Below are 19643 nucleotides of genomic sequence, written 5' to 3' on the forward strand. Positions count from 1 at the left end.
AAAGAAGGAATCTGACATCAGTTGTGACAAAAGCAATCCTCAGGGGTGTCTTTTTTCTTCTGTTTTTAATCTTTGAACTTCTGGGAAGGATTTGGTGTCCTTGATCTTTGCTTATTGGCCCAAGTTTTTCTTAATTGCAATTTTATTGAAAAGGACCATTGGCCAGCTCCCAGGATGACATTTCCTTATCATTTTCTGGCCCCAACCCCTTCAATGTTTAAACATGTAAAACACATGAAATTGAATGAGCCCTAAATCAATTAAATTTCTAGTTTGTATTACAGCTAGGACTAATAATAAAAATCTTGTTATTCAAGCTACTCAATGGATAAATACCAAATCATGAAGTGGGAAAATTTTATGTAAATCATTCTAAGGGGCGGATTTACTTGAAGGGCAGGCTGGGCTGTTGCCTGGCCCAAAATTTTTCGTGAAAAAAAAAAAAAAAAAACGTATCTTTAGTAGCCCACATAAAATTAAAACAAATAAAAGCAGAGAGCTTCCATTGAGGGATCCCTCAAATAAGCTTATTTGAGGGACACCCCTTGTAGGCCCCACTCCGGATTGTATTTCACTAATCCAAACCGTCTATTTTGTAGATACTCATTCAAAGATCATCTCTACAAAAAATCACTTGAATCCGATATCATGTGACCACTCAATTGAGTTATTGAAATTTTAGTACTTTTCTTAAAGCACCGTGTTCATTGATTTTGTAAGACACAATTGGATGTCGAAACGGTTTCCGATTTGTCTAATTTTTTATAAGGATGATCTATGAATGAATACCTAAAAAATAGATGGTTTGGATTATTGGGAAAAGAATTGTAGGGTACCCTAAAGGGCGTCCCTCAAATAAAATTATTTAAGGGATCCCTCAATAGAAGGGAACTGCAAATAAAAGAATGGTGTTGTTAAACAAACCTTAAAATTAAGTGAGTACACCTTATTACTAGACTATTTATTGAATTACTAATTTACCCTAATATAAAATGTACAAAAAGAATATATTGAATTGTAAAACAAATGTAATTTTAATAAATACATCCTACTCACCATATTCAACTCCAATTACACGTAAGTGAAAAAAGATTTTACACAGTGATCACCCAATTTCTTTGGACCTGATGTTTCTCGGTATCCACAAGCTACAAGTCATCATGGACAGTCTTGTTACTTCATTTTGACATCTATGTATATCTTGGCATATGTGTCACACAACTAAGCATCAATATTTTCTAAAATAACAAAGGAAATTTGAACACCCTGTTCGATCGCTTTTGGATTTTCCTCTCGTGCTGTTTGGTGGTTTGTCTCCTTGTGTTTGGGCCTCGTCTCCTTTGGTCCCTACCATGTCTGCGCCCGTTTTTGATGATGATACCTTGGTTTCTAGGGTAGACTTCATGATTCCTAAGAGCTTGTGCATTGATGCCTATTCTAACAAGCCTATGGAGACTGGTCCAGTGGGGTCTCCTGGGAGCCTTCTTTAATGTGTAATTGGAGCATTCACGGGTTTGGCATTCGGGGAATGCTTTTGTGCCTGATACTCTGTTTCGGGTTAAGTGGCTAAGGCCAATTTTGTTATTGTTGCGTGGTGTTTTCTCAGTTATCCTCTTAGCACATCTTTGACTCTTTGCCTATCTTAAAGACTATGGATTCATAGGAGGTTTCCTTGTCAGTGTTGGGATGATAGATGTGTCTTTGGGGACTTTTTTGTTTCTTTTTTTCTTAGCATTTTCGTTGTACTTTGTCTCTTCTCTTATGTTGCTCCTTGCAGACTTTTCTATTTCCATCGCCATTTGTTATTAAAGGTGGATAGAGCTGGTGTGTTTTGTGGGTTCTCTCTTTTTTTCTGGAGCTTTGGTGTGTTCTCTGTCAGCTGCTCTCACTATCTTGTGGCTGTGTAAAGGACTATGATTTCATAGAAGGACTCTTTTGACAGTTGGGTTGTGTTGAAGTGTTTTCGTCGTTGGTCTTTGTGTCAGTGTTGTTTTGCTTTGCTTTTGTACTGGTCTAATGTGACTGTATCGAACTCTCTTGTTAGTCCACGAAATGTGTGGTACTCTTTCCTACCATAGGGTTTGTTCCCTAAGAAGGTTTTAACAAGGTCACTGTATCGTGTCGTTCTATGTATGCTATTTCAGTTCTATGAATGAAATCCATTTCTCAAAAAAAAATACATATATATATATATCAAACATAAAATTGAAGTCGAGAAAGCACACACAGGGTTTGGTGGTCTGATAGTGCTCGGCAGCCAACTCTTGAACGGGTTTGGTGTTGTGTGATATAGTATATTAGGGTGTAACAAAGGTATCTTTGGTAGTTAAATAGGGTGTACTGAGTTCATTTTACATTTTGATTTAAATATTATGGTGTACTTAGATCATAGGGTGTACTCAGTTAATTTTAGGGTTCGTTTAACAACATCCTAACCTATATGTCTTTTGCCCAGCTAACTTCTTCATATCTCTCCTCTTATCTATCTTTTTTTTTTTTTCATAACTCTTCTCTATGTGTTGGCTTCTTTTTGGTAACAAAAAGTTTAGGGGGAGGGGAGACTACCCCATCTCAGGGCCAGGGCATATCAAAGCAGACCTCTTTTAGGACTTACAAACAGAGTCTTAGCCTCATTTTTGATTTTTACAAATTACTCATAAAAAAAGATTATCGGCAATGAGCTCAAACCTACGCCTGGATAGAGAAGAGAATGATACTTATCTACTTAACCAACCCTCGTTGGCTTTCTATTGGCTTCTTCAATTCTTCTAATTCTCTCCTACTTTCTTAACTTCTCCTCTTGGGTTTCTCCTAAATATATGTATGCATATTTAATTTTAGTTTTAATTTGAAATTGAATATTCTAGAGTTGAAACTAGGGGTTTGATTTTAGGAATTGTGTTGAGTTGAGTTTGATGTCTTTGTGGGTTAAATTTTAGATTTAAATAGTGTTATTTTTTTTTGCATCGCATTTACTTGACTTTTGTTTTAGTTTCTTTTTTGTTAAGCTTTTATTTATGTGGAGATGCATTTGAGGGGTAAGACTCATTATTCAATTGAGATTTTAAAAGACTATGTAGATATAAAAAAGTCTTGTGAATTTAAGCAGAATGTAATGACTTATAGGATTTTATTTATAAATTTCTATAATAAAAAATTTCTTTTATAGATTGTAAAAGATTTCTATCATAAGATTTATTAAATTTGGAAGGACAATGTAGATTTGAAAGGACGACATATTTTTGAAAGCACAAAAGCAAAGAAAATCACAATGCTGTCGTTTCAGTAAAACTTTTGGTGTCATAGTAGGACCCACTTAAGTTTGCAAAAGTGTGCGCTGTATCTTCTTCCAGAGAGCTGAAAAAATCAACAATTTTGCCTAACAATTTCACCGTTTTCTGTATGTTAGCAGAATTTTTTTTTTTAAAAAATTTAAAAAGTGAGCTTGATTCATAAAGGTTTAGCATTTCGTTGATTTTCGCAGTGCTTGTATCGGTAGGTATATGCAATTTCTTCTTCATAGTTCACTACTTCGTGCAATTTGATCAATTTTTGGGGTAAGTTAAAACTTACGATAGTTTCATCTTGTTTCTTTTTTTCTGGGTTCTCAGTCGTAGCAAAGAATTTTATATATGTATTGGCTTCAAAAAAATGTTGGCTTTCGTCTCTTGTGTTGAGAAGGCAACAACTTTTGATAAGGTCTCTTTAGAGCAAACCGTTTTGAGAGCAAGGAATTCACCATAAAAGAGTGCAAGGAATTCACCAGTGGAGCCTCTTTGGAGGCTGATGCTGTGAACGTTCTGAGATCTAGAGCAACTACTATGCCGTCTGTTCATCTTCTGCAGCAGAGAAAAAAAAATCCCAAGTGAAAAATCTGATGGGTTAGCGCAGGATTTGAGATAGGGCTTAGTATTTATATACATCTCACTAAAAAATTCCACGAAATCTCACGTTTTAAAAAATCCTACGAAATTAGCAAGTTTTTGAATACTTGATTTTATGTTACTTATTTGAAGTCTTGATTGAATACCACTAGATTTGACAACTCTATTTTAAAAATTCTAATAATCTTAATTGAATACCACAAGACTTATTTAGATTATTTAAAAGTCTTAATTGAATACAACATGATTTTTTTTATCTCTAAATAGTCTTTTAAAATCTCAATTAAATACACCCCGTCCATCTTGATTATGTGTATTTTTAAATATTTATTGATAAAATTCACTCGAGTTTAGTATGTAAGTTTTGCCCAGTGAACTTTCAAATCATGGATTCGCCATTTGTAATGAGTTTGATTCACAAGTGTTCCGTTGCTCCAAGTGAAACTTTCAAGAAATAAATAATTTACCTGCATAAAATTACATTACGTACTTTCTATTTCTTCGGATAAATTGAATGTAAAGGCTATCTAAGATGAGGCACTTGCATGCAATGCTACCAAAGAAGCATAAATGCCATCTTCGATGCTGATCAGAGTTTCATGCTTTCCTTTCTCTGCAATGACTCCATTTTTCACCACTGCGATTTCATCTGCACCCTTTATCGTGGATAACCGATGGGCAACCACGACTGTGGTTCGATCCACCATGATTCGGTCCAATGCATCTTGAACCACTCGTTCAGATTCAGCATCAAGAGCACTTGTGGCTTCATCTAGTAGTAGTATCTTTGGTGCCTTCATTATAGCTCGTGCAATTGCCACCCTTTGCTTCTGTCCACCAGACAATTGAATTCCCCGCTCTCCTACTATTGTATCATAACCCTGCATTGTTTCCCGAACTTAACATGGTTAATCTTCAACGTTCCAAATATAATTTTGTGAATTTTCATCATCTCGTCCTTCTCATTTATGCAGCACCACGGCAATAGATTATATGTGGCCAAAAAGAAATTGAAAATCTTGTTAATTCTGTAGTACTTACCTGTTGTAAACTACTGATGAACTTATGAGCATTTGCCAATTCTGCAGCAGCTATAATTTCAGCCTCTGTTGCATTCCCTTCCTTTCCATATGCAATGTTGGCTCTGATAGTGTCATTAAACAATACAGGCTCCTGGCTCACCAGTCCCATTTGCTGTCTCAACCACTTGAGCTGTAGCTTTTGTATTTCAAATCCATCTAATGTAATGTGACCTGAATCAGGGTCATAAAATCTCTGCAACAGTGAAATGACTGTCGATTTCCCACTTCCACTTTCTCCAACCAAAGCAACTGTCTGATAACATATTTCAAATTGTAAGTCCCAGAAACTTGAATTAGAGTACAAAATCTTATGCATTGATTGAAATGACTAAAAGGACAAAACATGTCTAGTTACCTTGCCGTGATGAATGGTCAAGCAAAGATCCTGGAAGATTGGCAGGTCAGGTCTAGTTGGATACTTGAAACTGACATGGTGAAGTTTAATTTCTCCCTTTACATTCTCTATAGTTGTTCCAGAGTCGTCACTGGAATCTATTTTCGACTTCTGGTCAAGAATTGCAAATATGGAAGCAGCAGAGCTCTTTCCTTTACTTTGATTAGGGGCTAGGGAGCCTGACTGAGCAACTCCAACAGCTGTCATTGTGAGAGCACAGAAAACCTGCAAACCATGAAAGCAAAATGTAACATGGTCTGAATGGAATAACGAAGATTTAATTCTTAAGTAAAAAGTACTTATTTAGCGGAGTTCAGATCCTTCACTTTGCTTGTGTTTTCTCTTCTATTTACTAACTTGAAGACTTGTAGCACAAGGCGGAAAAATTTACCCGGAAAACATCAGAAAATGTTGTCTTGCCTGCTGCGACAAGTCGGGCTCCAGCATAAAAACTGCAGGCATACACAGAGAAAAGAAAAAAGAATGATAGCCCAAAACCTATCCCACTGATTAACCCTTGTCTTATCCCTGTCTGAATAGGGCCTTCACATTTCTTCTGGTACAACTCAATCACCTTCTCTTCAGCACAAAAGGAAGCAATTGTTTGAATACTCCCCACTGCATCATTGGCAACTTGACTTGCATCCTCGTACATTTTCTGCAACCATTTAAAATTTTCAGCATTGATGGTCTTATATATATTATGTATGTCAGATTGGATGGTGTTTTGACGACAAAATTTTGAACAGTTCAGACTTTGGAGAAATACCTTTGCATCTGCACTGAATCCTTTCATGAACTTAAAATGAAAATAACCATTTACTCCTAATAGAGGCAGCATAACAAGGATTATAAGAGCAAGTTGCCAATTTGCCACAAAAGCTATACACAAACCAGCAATTGCAGTTGCTGAATTCTCAACCAGCAAACCTAGAGCATCTCCAACCAGCCTGCGCAGACAAGCTGCATCTGCAGAAAGCCTTGCACCAACTGCACCACTTGAGTGCTCAGGATCGTCAAACCAACTTACTTCCATGTAAACCACTTTCTCAAAGCACATTGACCGAACTCGTTTTATTAACTTACACCCCGCCACAGCAAAAAAGTATTGTCTTGCTGGCAGTGCTATGAAAGTTACCACTCCAAGAACAATAAAGATTAGTGCCCAAAACTTTGAATCCTTACGGAGTTGAGGAGGTGGCTCGTAGAAGGTCTTGATTACGCTGGATATCAATATCCCAAAAATAGGTAAGACTGCCCCATTGACTGCTGCAGCTATAGTACCAAGTAATAATACTGGGATCTCTGGCTTGTTCAGGTAAGCCAGGCGGCGAAGTGAGACTTCTGGAGGCACTCTTGATGATGCTGAAGCAGGAATATCAGATTCTGTTTTAAGCGAAACTACTGCAGTGGGCACACCATATGAGATTGAGAAGGAATGACGGCTACTATTTCCTTGAGAATCCACGCTGCTAAGTCTTTTGTGATGACTTACAGTAGTTTGTTCTGACACGCGGCTCATTTCTTGCAACATTATAAGCTGGCTATATGCTCCTTCAGGGTCCTTAATTAGTTCAGAATGTGGACCTGCTCACTTGAAAACGATCAGTATGTGAATTGTAACAGTATGTTGAACTACAGACAATAAGATTTGGCCTTCAAATGGTAGAAAGGAGAACATAAACAAATGCATCACCTTTTTCAACAATTATTCCTCGATGTATAACAGCTATGGTGTCAGCATTCCTTACTGTGCTCGAGCGGTGGGCCACAATGACAGTAGTCCGGTTGATCATAATTCTGTCCAGTGCTTCCTGCACAATTCTTTCAGATTCTGCATCAAGAGCACTTGTGGCTTCATCTAAAAGTAGAATCCTTGGGTCCTTGAGAATTGCCCTAGCTATAGCAACTCTCTGCTTTTGGCCCCCAGATAGCTGAGTTCCATGCTCACCAACCATTGTGTCTAGTCCCTAAATGCATAAGTCAGAAAACCACAAATAAGAAAAAAAGGAATTGAATGAGTTGTTTGAAATCATCCAAGTTTTTGAAAATTCATGTGACCTATCTGTATTTCCATCTTTGAATGTAACAAAATGATAAGATCACTGGATGTCTCAATAAGCTTCCATGGTCGTGGAAATTAAGAATTCATACAAAAAGTTCAGAGAACAAAATAGATGAAAGTTTAAATGAATTTAACCTGAGGCAGTTTGTCTATGAATTTAGCAGCATTGGCAAGCTCAGCAGCAGCCCTTATTTCTTCAGTGTTTGCACCATCCTTCCCGTAGGCAATATTATCTTTAATGCTACAAGCAAATAAAACGGGTTCCTGGCTGACTAGGCCTATTTTCTGTCTGATCCATTTCAGCTGGAACTCTTTGAGATTAATGCCATCAATAAGAACTTCGCCAGCTTGGGGGTCATAAAATCTCTCAATCAAACTGATAACTGTTGATTTACCACTTCCACTCTCTCCAACCAAAGCAGCAGTTGCACCACTAGGTATTGAGATAGAAAATCCATGGAATATTTGTTCATCCGGTCTTGCAGGATAACTAAAATAAACATCACTCAGTTCTATGTCTCCACGGATATCAAGTAATTGTTTCCCATCAGTGTCATAAGCATCAATCTCTGGCTTTCTGTCAATTGTCTCAAACATCTTAAAAGCTGCAGCTTGTCCAGCAGCAAATGCACTCAAGCATGGAGATGCCTGCCCAAGAGACCTAAAAATTTATCAAAGAAACATTGTTATATGATCACGCAAACATGTTAACTTGTACAATAGTGCTAGGATCAACAAATTTGTTCATTAAATTTTAATTGGTGCCATGATATGCAACTTACATGGAGCCAGTCAACACAGAGAAAACTATATTAATGACTTCCCCTCCTGTATATCCTCTTTCAAGTATCATCTTTCCTCCAAACCACACCGCCAGAGCATAACTACACATTACAATCAGCATAACCGAACCCATTCCGAACCCAGATGCCAAACCCTCTTGCACACCAGAGTTGTAAGCTTTAATTAAGGAGTTGTTGTAATCAGCTATAGCTTGTTTTTCTCCTGTAAACGATGCAACCTGAATTGGGAACACCAATCAGTTTTAGTTCTACACTAAGAAAATAGAAATAATAAATTTTTGTTTTAAAGATCTTAAAGACAAGTAGGCCTACTGTTCTGATTGAACCAATTGTCTGATCTACCACAGTTGCTGCCACTGAATAAGCAGTTTGTCCACTGGATGCCAACTTTGATATAATGATGCCCATGACGGCACCGGAGAAGACAAGAAGGGGTATAGAAGATAGCATGACAAGGGTGAGAAGCCATCCCTTAATAAATGCTATAACAAAGCCTCCTACGAATGTTGCAATTAACTGGATAAAACTTCCCACCTGCAATAAGAAAATGAAAGAAATGAGAGGTTATTGGAGCAAATGCAATACTTAAAAGGCTTTTGTGCGGCATGTAAATACCTTCTCGCCCGTGGCCTCTTGAATGAGCACAGTATCTCCTGACATCCTCCCAACAATTTCCCCAGTTTTAATTTCTTTATCAAAAAAGCCAACATCTTGCCTCAATATTGTTTTCAAGTATAAACTTCTTATTCGAGCAGCCTGTCTCTCTCCAGTGACCATCCAGCAGGACATCTCTGGCATATAGAAAACGGTACTAATCTCAGTTGCCAAAAAGCCAAATTATTTGTTTGATGCACCAGCAGGCAGTTCAGTGTACTTACGTAGAAATGCAGCCGCAGCTGCTCCCACAGCCAAGTAGACAAACTTTTGAGCCACCTGAGAATGTTGAATTGGCCAAATTATTTCTGATCCTTGTTCATTATAACTTCAACTAAGTTAGAGGAACTAGAGAATCAAAATAGATGCTAAAAGCAGAAGCAAGCTCAGTTGTCATAGGTCTGATAGAACTGGATAGAACTATATTATAGTCACATAATATTTACCTCAGAAACTGCGTCAACCACTTCTTTATTATTCCCGGTTTGTCCAAAGGAATTAATCACATCTCCAAAGATTATGGTCATTAGAGGGAAAGAGGCCCCATTTCCAATAGCACTGATTGTACCAACAGACATTAGCAGGTAATCCAAGGAATCAGCAAAGGAGAAAAGCTTGTAATATGGTACTGTTTTGGTGCCATCCTCCTTGCTCTTGCTTGTATCTTTTGGGTTGTTCTGACAGTCCTCCACTGCTGAGTGAACTTTCGATGCTGCCTTGCCCTTCTCCTTGATTACATCTCCATCCGCAGGATTTCCCCTCACCATGTTTTTCGAAGCAATAGAAGTTTAGTGAAGTTTTCTATATTTTACAACAAGCACCTCGGTGAAGTAAGTTGCAACTATATTTTGACAGTAAGCAACTCAAACTGGGATGATGAGATCAGAGCTGCAAGAGCACATTTATGGATTGAATTAGAAACCAGGCACATTTTTTTGTTTGTTTTTGGGGCACAAAATTGACTACATAAACCAAGGAACGTATGCCAACTTAATCTAATTCCAATATATATATATTTTTTGTGTGCATGTGTTTGTGTTTGTGCACGTGTCAGCACTAGAAAACATGTTGCCGATTTAAGTGGTACAGAATATGTGCATTTTGATTACAGACAGGAACATAAAACAGAGGAACAACAGAAGTAATAACTGCAGCAACTGTGAGAAGGGTTTGTTGCAATAAAATAAAATAAAAATATCAAAACCAAACCAAACCATAAGAAGCCTCACACAGGCACAGCAGGCATGCAAAACGCAGGCAATGAGAAATCGTAAGGAAGCCTCACACAGCTAATGCACGCTCTAAAGGTGAGAAATTTAAAGACGAGACATAACCACAAACAACTGAGAAACAACTTCAAAAAGTGCTGCAGGAAACATTAATATCACGAAAAGATCAATATACTCACTGAAGAGGAAACAAGTTTACAACATTCTAGGAAATGGATTGATGAAGTTGTTGGATACTTTTTAAAATTATCCAGAAAAAGGGAAAAAGTTGATACTTTTTAAACCAAGTTGAATTGAAAGACATACCATTTTAGTCCTCTGCTCCTCTTCTTGCTCGGCTGCTTTGACAGTAGAGTTTCTTTTTCCTTTTTCTTTTTTCTTTTTTGGACTGAAAAAATATGATTAGAATAGAATACATGGAAATGAAAATAAGGAATAAGACAAGCTGGTTGCAAAACAAAAACTATGGCATGGAATATGAAATGAGGTGTTTGTCTATTATTGAGGAGAGCAATTTCAACCAATGCAATTTGGATATTGTCTTAGCAAAAGACAAAGAAGGGATCTTTGAACTTCTTGGAAGGTTAGGAATGGATTTGATGTCCTTGATCTTTGCTTATTGGCCCAAGTTTTTCTTAAGGTTAAACTGTCGTTTTGCCCTTGAACTATACCATAATTGTCAATTTCCCCCTTAAACAATTTTTTCGGTAAATTGAGGACTTAAACTATATGAAATTGGTCAATTTGAGACTCGCCGTTAATTTATTGGATGATGTCCATCCAAATTTCAATCACACGACCTGCACCTAGCCAGTAAGTAAAAAAATGTAAGAAAAATTAGAAGAAAATTTATATAAAAGAAAAAAAGTCAGAAAAGGGGAGAAAAAGTTCCTTCGAACTTTGAATGGGAAAACAATTAACTTTCATCCCAGGTAGTAGCAGTTGCACTAACTAGTTCTTAATGATAATTGTTTGATTCGGTCCCGCCATGGATGAATTGAATTAAAATCTGACTGAAGACTGTATATTCGAATTCGAATACAAATTGAAGTTGGATTGGGAAGAAGGAATTGGGGATTTTATTAAAAAGGACCATTGGCCAGCTTACTGGATGACATTTCCTTATGTACATTTACTTAACATTTACTTGACATTTCCTTATGTTCAAGCTACTCAATAGATAAATACCAAATCATGTAATGGGAAAGTTTTATGTAAATCAATCCAAATTTATAATGAGTTTGATTCACAAGTGTCTGTTGCTCCAAGTGGAGCTTACAAGAAAGAAAGATAATAACAAAAAAACATGATCTATTCCTATTGGTAATTTACCTCTCGGAATAAAATTACATTACGTACTTTCTTTTTTTTCGGATAAAAGGAATATAAAAGCTATCTAAGATGAGGCACTTGCATGCAATGCTACCAAAGAAGCATAAATGCCATCCTTGATACCGACCAAAGTTTCATGCTTTCCTTTCTCTGCAATGACTCCATTTTTCACCACTGCGATTACATCCGCACCCTTTATTGTGGATAACCGATGGGCAACCACGATTGTGGTTCGATCCACCATGATTCGATCCAATGCATCTTGAACCACTCGTTCCGATTCAGCATCAAGAGCACTTGTGGCTTCATCTAGTAGTAGTATCTTCGGTGTCTTCATTATAGCTCGTGCAATTGCCACTCTTTGCTTCTGTCCACCGGACAATTGAATCCCCTGCTCTCCCACTATTGTATCATAACCCTGCATTGTTTTTCCAAACATAACATGGTTAATCTTCAACGTTCCGAATAAAATTCTGTGAATTTTCATCAACTAGACCTTCTCATTTATGCAGCACAATGGCAATAGATTATATTATAGTATTTGCGGCCAAAAGAAGTTGACGAGCTTGTTAATTTTGTGGTGCCCACCTGTTGTAAACTACTGATGAACTTGTGAGCATTTGCCAATTCTGCAGCAGCTATAATTTCAGCCTCTGTTGCATTCCCTTCCTTTCCATATGCAATGTTGGCTCTGATAGTGTCATTAAACAATACAGGCTCCTGGCTCACCAGTCCCATTTGCTGTCTCAACCACTTGAGCTGTAGCTTTTGGATTTCAAATCCATCTAATGTAATGTGACCTGAATCAGGGTCATAAAATCTCTGCAACAATGAGACTACTGTCGATTTCCCACTTCCACTTTCTCCAACCAAAGCGACTGTCTGAATAACATAATTCAAATTTGTAAGTCCCAGAAACTTGAATTAGACTACGAGGACCAAATCTTATGCATTGTTTGAAATGAGTAAAAGAACAAAACTGTTACCAAGTTACCTTGCCATGATGAATGGTCAAGCAAAGATCCTGGAAGATTGGTACATCAGGTCTAGTTGGATACTTGAAACTGACGTGGCGAAGTTCAATTTCTCCCTTCACATTTTCTATAGTTGTTCCAGATTCATCACTAGAGTCTATTTTCGATTTCCGGTCAAGAATGGCAAATATGGAAGCAGCAGAGCTCTTTACTTTACCAAGATTAGGGGCTAGGGAACCTGACTGAGACACTCCAACAGCTGTCATCGCGAGAGCAAAGAAAACCTGCAAACCAAGGAAATGCTAACAATCGACTGAATGGACTAATGAAGATTTAATTCTCAAGTAACACATATTTAGCAGAGTTCAGATCCTCTGCTAATGTTTTCTCATCTATTTACTTACTTGAAGACTTGTAGCGCAAGGCATAAAAACTTACCCGGAAAACATCAGAGAATGTTGTCTTGCCTGCGGCAACAAGTCGGGCTCCAGCATAAAAACTGCAGGCATACACAGAAATAAGAAAAAAGAACAATAGCCCAAAACCTATCCCGCTGATTAACCCTCGTCTTATCCCTGTCTTAATAGGGCCTTCACATTTCTTCTGGTACAATTCAATCACCTTCTCTTCAGCACAAAAGGAAGCAATTGTTCGAATACTCCCCACTGCATCATTGGTTACTTGACTTGCGTCCTCGTACATTTTCTGCAACAATTTAAAATTTTCAGCATTGACAAAAATGATTGGTCTTATATATATTATGTATGTCGTATTGGATGGTGTTTTGACTGCACCAGCTACAAGTTCTATACTATAAACTTTTGAAAAGTTTGGACTTTGGAGAAATACCTTTGCATCTGCACTGAATCCTTTCAAGTACTTGACTTGAGCATAACCAGTTAATCCTAATAGAGGCATCAAAACCAGGATTATAAGAGCAAGTTGCCAATTTGCCACAAAAGCAATACACAAACCAGCAATTGCAGTTGCTGAATTCTCAACCAGCAACCCTAGAGCATCTCCAACCACCCCACGCAGAGAAGCTGCATCTGTGGAAAGCCTTGCACCAATTGCACCACTTGAGTGCTCAGTATCGTCAAACCAACTTACTTCCATGTAAACCACCTTCTCATAGCACATTGATCGAACTCGTTTTATTAACTTACAGCCTGCCACAGCAAAAAAGTATTGTCTTGCTGGCACTGCTATGAAAGTTACCACTCCAAGAACAATGAAGATTAATGCCCAAAACTTCGAGTCCTTACGGAGTTGAGGAGGTGGCTCGTAGAAGGTCTTGATTACACTGGATATCAATATCGAAAAAATAGGTAAGATTGCCCCATTGACTGCTGCAGCTATAGTACCTAGTAATAATACTGGGATCTCTGGCTTGTTCAGGTAAGCCAGGCGGCGAAGTGAGACTTCCGGAGGCACTCTTGATGATGCTGAAGCAGGAATATCACGTCCTGCAGATGCTGGTTCAAGAGAATCGACTGCAGTGGGCCCACCATATGAGATTGAGAAGGAATGACGGTTACTATTTCCTCTTCCAGATGATCCCCGGCTTATGGATCGTAAGTTTGAAAATATTTGACTTGAATGTCTTCGAGAATCCACGCTGCTAAGCCTTTCGTGATCATTTACTGCAGTCTGTTCTGACACGTTGCTCATTTCTTGCAACCTTATAAGCTGGCTATATGCTCCTTCAGGGTCCTTAACTAGCTCAGAATGTCGACCTGCTCAGTTGAAAACGATCAGTATGTGCAATACCCTTGGACTAAGAATAAGATGAATTGTAACATTATGTTGAACTATAGGACAACATAAACAAAGGCATTACCTTTTTCAACAATTGTTCCTCGATGTATAACAGCAATGGTGTCAGCATTCCTTACTGTGCTCAAGCGGTGGGCTACAACGACAGTAGTCCGGTTGATCATAATTCTGTCCAGTGCCTCCTGCACAATGCTCTCAGATTCTGCATCAAGAGAACTCGTGGCTTCATCTAAAAGTAGAATCCTTGGGTCTTTGAGAATTGCTCTAGCTATTGCAATTCTCTGCTTTTGGCCCCCAGATAGCTGAGTTCCATGCTCACCAACCATTGTGTCTAGTCCCTAAATGCAAAAATCACAAAACCACAAATAAGAAAAATGGAATTGAATGAGTTGATTGAAATAATCCGAGTTTTTAGAAAATTCATGAGATCTCTCTATATTTCCATCTTTGAATGTAACAAAATGATAAGATCACTGGATGTCTCAATAAGCTTCCATGGTCGTGGAAATTAAGAATTCACACAAAAAGTTCAGAGAACAAAATACCAGAACTTAGACGAAAGTTTAAATGAATTTAACCTGGGGCAGTTTGTCTATGAATTTAGCAGCATTGGCGAGCTCAGCAGCAGCCCTTATTTCTTCAGCGGTTGCACCATCCTTCCCATAGGCAATATTATCTTTAATGCTACAAGTAAATAAAACGGGTTCCTGGCTGACAAGGCCTATTTTCTGTCTGATCCATTTCAGCTGGAACTCTTTGAGATTAATACCATCAATAAGAACTTCGCCAGCTAGAGGGTCATAAAATCTCTCAATCAAACTGATTACAGTTGATTTACCACTTCCACTCTCTCCAACCAAAGCAGCAGTTGCACCACTAGGAATTGAGAGAGAAAATCCATCGAATATTTGTTCATCCGGTCTTGCAGGATAACTAAAATAAACATCCCTTAGTTCTATGTCTCCACGGATATCATGCAATTGTTGCCCATTAGTGTCAGAAGCATCAATCTCTGGCTTTCTGTCAATTGTCTCAAACATCTTATAAGCTGCAGCTTGTCCAGCAGCAAATGTACTCAAGCATGGAGATGCCTGCCCAAGAGACCTGAAAATTTATCATAGAAACATTGTCCTATCTTGATCTTCTGAAGAATCACATATCAAATTTTGGACTGAAGGGGGGAGGGGGAGTAGTCAACAAATTTGTTCATTAAATTTTACTGAAATGCAACTTACATGGAGCCAGTCAACACAGCGAAAATTACATTAATGACTTCCCCTCCTGTATATCCTTTTTCAAGTATCATCTTTCCTCCAAACCATATAGCCAGAGCATAACTACACATCATAATCAGCATAACCGAACCCATTCCAAACCCAGATGCCAAACGCTCTTGCACACCAGAGTCGTAAGCTTTAATTAAGGAGTTGTTGTAATTAGTTATAGCTTGCTCTTCTCCTGTAAACGACGCAACCTGAATTGGGAACACCAATCAGTTTTAGTTCTACACTAAGAAAATAGAAATAATAATTTTTTTTTTTAAAGATCTTAAAGACAAGTAGGCCTACTGTTCTTATTGAACCAACTGTTTGCTCCACCACAGTTGCTGCCACTGAATAAGCAGTTTGTCCACTGGATGCCATCTTTGATATAAGGATGCCCATGAAGGCAACAGAGAGGACAAAAAGGGGGATAGAAGATAGCATGACAAGGGTGAGAAGCCATCCCTTAACAAATGCTATAACAAAGCCTCCTACGAATGTTGCAATTAGCTGGATAAAATTTCCTACCTGCAATAAGAAAATGAAAGAATAAGAGGTTATTGGCGAAAATAGCAACAGCTTAAGGCTTTTATGCGTGGCTTGTAAATACCTTCTCGCCCATGGCCTCTTGAATAAGCACAGTATCACCTGACATCCTCCCAACAATTTCCCCAGTGTTAATTTCTTTATCAAAAAAGCCAACATCTTGCCTCAAAATTGTTTTCAAGTATAAACTTCTTATTCGAGCTGCCTGTCTCTCTCCAGTGACCATCCAGCAAGACATCTCTGGCATATTGAAAAAGCTACTATTCTCAGTTCCCAAAAAGCCAAATTATTTGTTTGGTGCACCAGCAGGCAGTTCAGTGTACTTACGTAGAAATGCAGCTGCAGCAGCTCCCACCGCCAAGTAGACAAACTTTAGAGCCACCTGAGAATGTTGAATTGGCGAAATTATATGTGATTAAGCCTTGTTCATTACAATTTCAACTAAGTTAGAGGAACCAGAGAACCAAAATGGCTCTTAAAACAGAAGTATGCTTACAGTTCTGATAGAACTGGATACAACAAAGTATTGAGTAGAATTTTGTTCTTTACTATTGCCTTGTTGACTCAATTTCTATGAAGATGTTACATTAACAGAGATAACTATCTACCAGTTTATAGTCACAGAATATTTACCTTGGAAACTGCATCAACCACGTCTTTATTATTCCCAATTTCTCCAAAGGAGGTAATCACATCTCCAAAGATTATGGTCATTAGAGGCATACAGACCCCATTTCCAATAGCGCTGATTGTACCAACAGACATTAACAGGTAATCCAAGGAATCAGCAAAGAAGAAAAGCTTGTAATATGGCACTGTTTTGGTGCCATCCTCCTTGCTCTTGCTTGTATCTTGGGGGTTGTTTTGAGAGTCCTCCACTACTGCTGAGTGGCCGTTCGATGCTGCCGTTCCCTGCTCCTTGATTACATTTCCATCCGCAGGATTTTTCTCAGCCATGTTTTTCACAGCAATAGTAAAGATGCTATATTTTACAAGCACCTCAGAGAAGTAAGTTGCTACTATATCTGACAGAGAACTTGATCAGAGCTGCAAGACAAAACATTTATGGTTTGGATTAGGAACCAGAATTATTTCTCTTTTGGGGAACTAAATTGACTATACAAACCAAGGAAAATTTGCCAACTGATTCTAGTTGAATATGGAGTTGATTTTCAGCCAAACTTAAAAAATCCATTTGTTCCTATATTCTTCTTTTTGTGCGAGTGTGCATTAGAAAAACCGTTGCTGAAGCAAGTGGTACCGTACAGAATATGTACTGTAGGCACGGATCCACATAGTAGGCTGTCTGGGCTATAGCCCATACGAATATTTTTTTGTATTTGTAATGCCATATAGTATTCTTAAGATTGAAAAAAAAACTTAATGGAGATAGCTCATCCCAGAGCTGCAAGAAGAAAGAACAGAGAGATAGAGCAGACGGAGAGAGAAGAAAGAAGAGAAGAAGAGAGGAAGAAGGAAAAAGAATAAAGAAAGAGGGAGAGGGAGAGAGAGAGAAAGAAAGGAAAAAAGAATTAAAAAAAAAGGGAGGGAGAGATTAAAAAAGAGAGAGGCGATAAAATATAATAAAAAAGAAAGAGGAGGGAGATATGTGTTGGGATGAGATGTGTTTTTATTTTGTTAGGTGCACTGCCCCACAAAATGGGATGTTTTTATTTTCTTATTACTTTCTTTTTTAACTTCAATTCCTTATAAATATTTTCTTTTTTTTCTTTCTTTGTTTCCCTTCAATACATTTTCTCTATTTCAAATGTAACAAAAAGTTCTAAATACGATAAAGAAAATATACTGAAAAAAGAGTGCTTATATAAAATAAAAATATAAAAAACTAAGGCTTATGAGTTATGCAAAAAAATTTAGCCATCCCTGTGGGTTACCTCTAGTTTTTAGTTCCTAAAATCTATTGTCCAATCCTAAAAATCTACAAAATCCACAAAACTCATCAAATTTTCTTAATACATTTGTGCTTAAAGTAAATTTAGCCCACCCGATTTGCAATTCCTGGACCCATCCCTGTATGTACATGTTGATTCCAGAAGATGAAAATAGAAAATAAGGGTTAAGAACACAGACAGCAAAGGGAAACAAAGAAACAAAAGAAAAAGTAATAACAAAAATACTAAGAAGCCTGGCGGAGGCAGAGTTTGATGTTTGGGCGGGCCACAAGCTTAAGATTATAAGATTTTTTGTGCAATATATGCCTATACTCTCTGTATAGTCAAGGAGGTGAGAAAATGGTAAGGGGGCCAGGCCATCTCAGGCCTGTGAATAGCTCCGCTCAATGCAGGCAGTGGGAATGCTGAGAACAAAACTTCACAAACACAATTAGCACAATACCTTACCAATAGCCATATCAAAAGGAAGCATACCTTATGGCTCCTGAAATCATGTTTAATTTTTTATATGGTTAACTTTAAAATTTGGAAGAAATTCAATTTGGGCAATGAACCCCATGGGAATATGGCTATTGAGGACCACATGAAGAGAAGATACTACACAATTTAGAAATGAGTTAATAGAAATGAAGGTGAATTCCGTGCACAAAAGTATCAGTTAGAAGGTTTACAAGCAAGGTAAAAACAACAACACTGACTTATGGACTGCAATAGATATAATTCTATTATTGTTTAATTTGACTAGCTTCATTTTTAAGTTTCTAGTATATCAGTAGAGTTTAGTGTAAATATTTTTGTAAATAATTATTCTTTGTTTGGTGCAGGTGTGATGTGATGGATAAGTTTCTTCTAGTATATCAACATGGTTGAAGTTTCCAGGTATTTTTTTATACTTTTTTTTTTTCTTCACTTTATCTTCAATATTAGCTTTTAGCTGCTCTATCTCTCTCTCCCTCTCTGTCTCACTCATGAATTTTTCTTTTTGTTTAATGGTTCTCTCTTTCTATTTGTTAAGATGATGATCCATTATTATTAGTTTGTCTTTCTTTTTTCTGTTTTGTTTTTTCCTTTATTTTTTTGTTTTCTTTGTTGGTAATCTAAAAATCTTGTTTCTCATTTGAAAGTATCTTTTTGTAAATAATTATTCTTTGTTTGATGCAGGATGGATAAATTTCTAGTATATCAGAGGATAGAAGACAATCTACTAGTGATGAATCTTATGTCCTTTGTTTTTGGGAATCAATTGACATTTAGGTTGAACTTAAATATCTAGCGTTTTATTTTCGAGACATCTTATGAATTTGTTGGAAGAATGTTATATATATGGATTGCTTTTGAATGCAATGAATTATTTGATGCTATAAATTTTATCTACAGCACTGTCTAAAAGAAATTAATTGTGATTTCATATTGTAATATAATAAATAAAGAACATGAAGAGGTAAACCTAATTAGTTACCTGTTTTTTTTAAATACATTAGTGGCCAAGCAAGTAAGTCACTAATGCAGGCATGTGACCCAGTTTTTAGTGACCAATATGCATGTTTTGGTGACCAAATTATAGCCTTTTAGTGACCAAAGTTGCAGTCACTAATAGCTTTTTTATTAGTGACCAAACATTGACAGTCACTAATTCTTTGTGTTGTAGTGACCAATACTTGATAATGGTCACTAAATAGAATTTGTGACGAGCTTCTAGTGACCAACCAGTGACCACCAATATTTGGAC

At 37.4% G+C, this 19643-nt stretch overlaps 2 protein-coding genes across 3 annotated transcripts; both read right to left on the reverse strand.

The window, feature by feature from the left end:
* LOC18793422 (ABC transporter B family member 11) lies at window positions 4360–9720 on the reverse strand. Its single transcript, XM_007224159.2, has 12 exons — window positions 9329–9720; window positions 9107–9161; window positions 8844–9019; window positions 8541–8762; window positions 8208–8446; window positions 7561–8086; window positions 7057–7330; window positions 6130–6947; window positions 5752–6018; window positions 5322–5585; window positions 4926–5219; window positions 4360–4765 (listed from the first exon to the last, which is right to left on the reverse strand). The coding sequence occupies exons 1-12, from the start codon at window positions 9647–9649 to the stop codon at window positions 4412–4414; spliced, it is 3810 nt and encodes a 1269-aa protein (XP_007224221.1). The 5' UTR covers window positions 9650–9720; the 3' UTR covers window positions 4360–4411.
* On the reverse strand, window positions 11312–17442 carry LOC18790630 (ABC transporter B family member 11). Of its 2 annotated transcripts, none has more exons than XM_020568662.1 (13): window positions 17268–17442; window positions 16635–17048; window positions 16329–16383; window positions 16066–16241; window positions 15762–15983; window positions 15429–15667; window positions 14772–15297; window positions 14258–14531; window positions 13267–14153; window positions 12856–13122; window positions 12438–12701; window positions 12032–12325; window positions 11312–11861 (listed from the first exon to the last, which is right to left on the reverse strand). In XM_020568662.1, exons 2-13 carry the CDS (start codon window positions 16956–16958, stop codon window positions 11508–11510), a joined length of 3882 nt encoding a protein of 1293 aa, XP_020424251.1. In that variant the 5' UTR covers window positions 16959–17048; window positions 17268–17442; the 3' UTR covers window positions 11312–11507. The 2 variants fall into 2 exon arrangements, with proteins under 2 accessions (XP_020424251.1, XP_007224072.1); XM_007224010.2 differs by having other exon boundaries at window positions 17128–17442.

The sequence above is a fragment of the Prunus persica genome, chromosome G1 (genome assembly GCF_000346465.2).
Source record: "Prunus persica cultivar Lovell chromosome G1, Prunus_persica_NCBIv2, whole genome shotgun sequence".
In the NCBI taxonomy this organism is placed as follows: Eukaryota; Viridiplantae; Streptophyta; class Magnoliopsida; order Rosales; family Rosaceae; genus Prunus; species Prunus persica.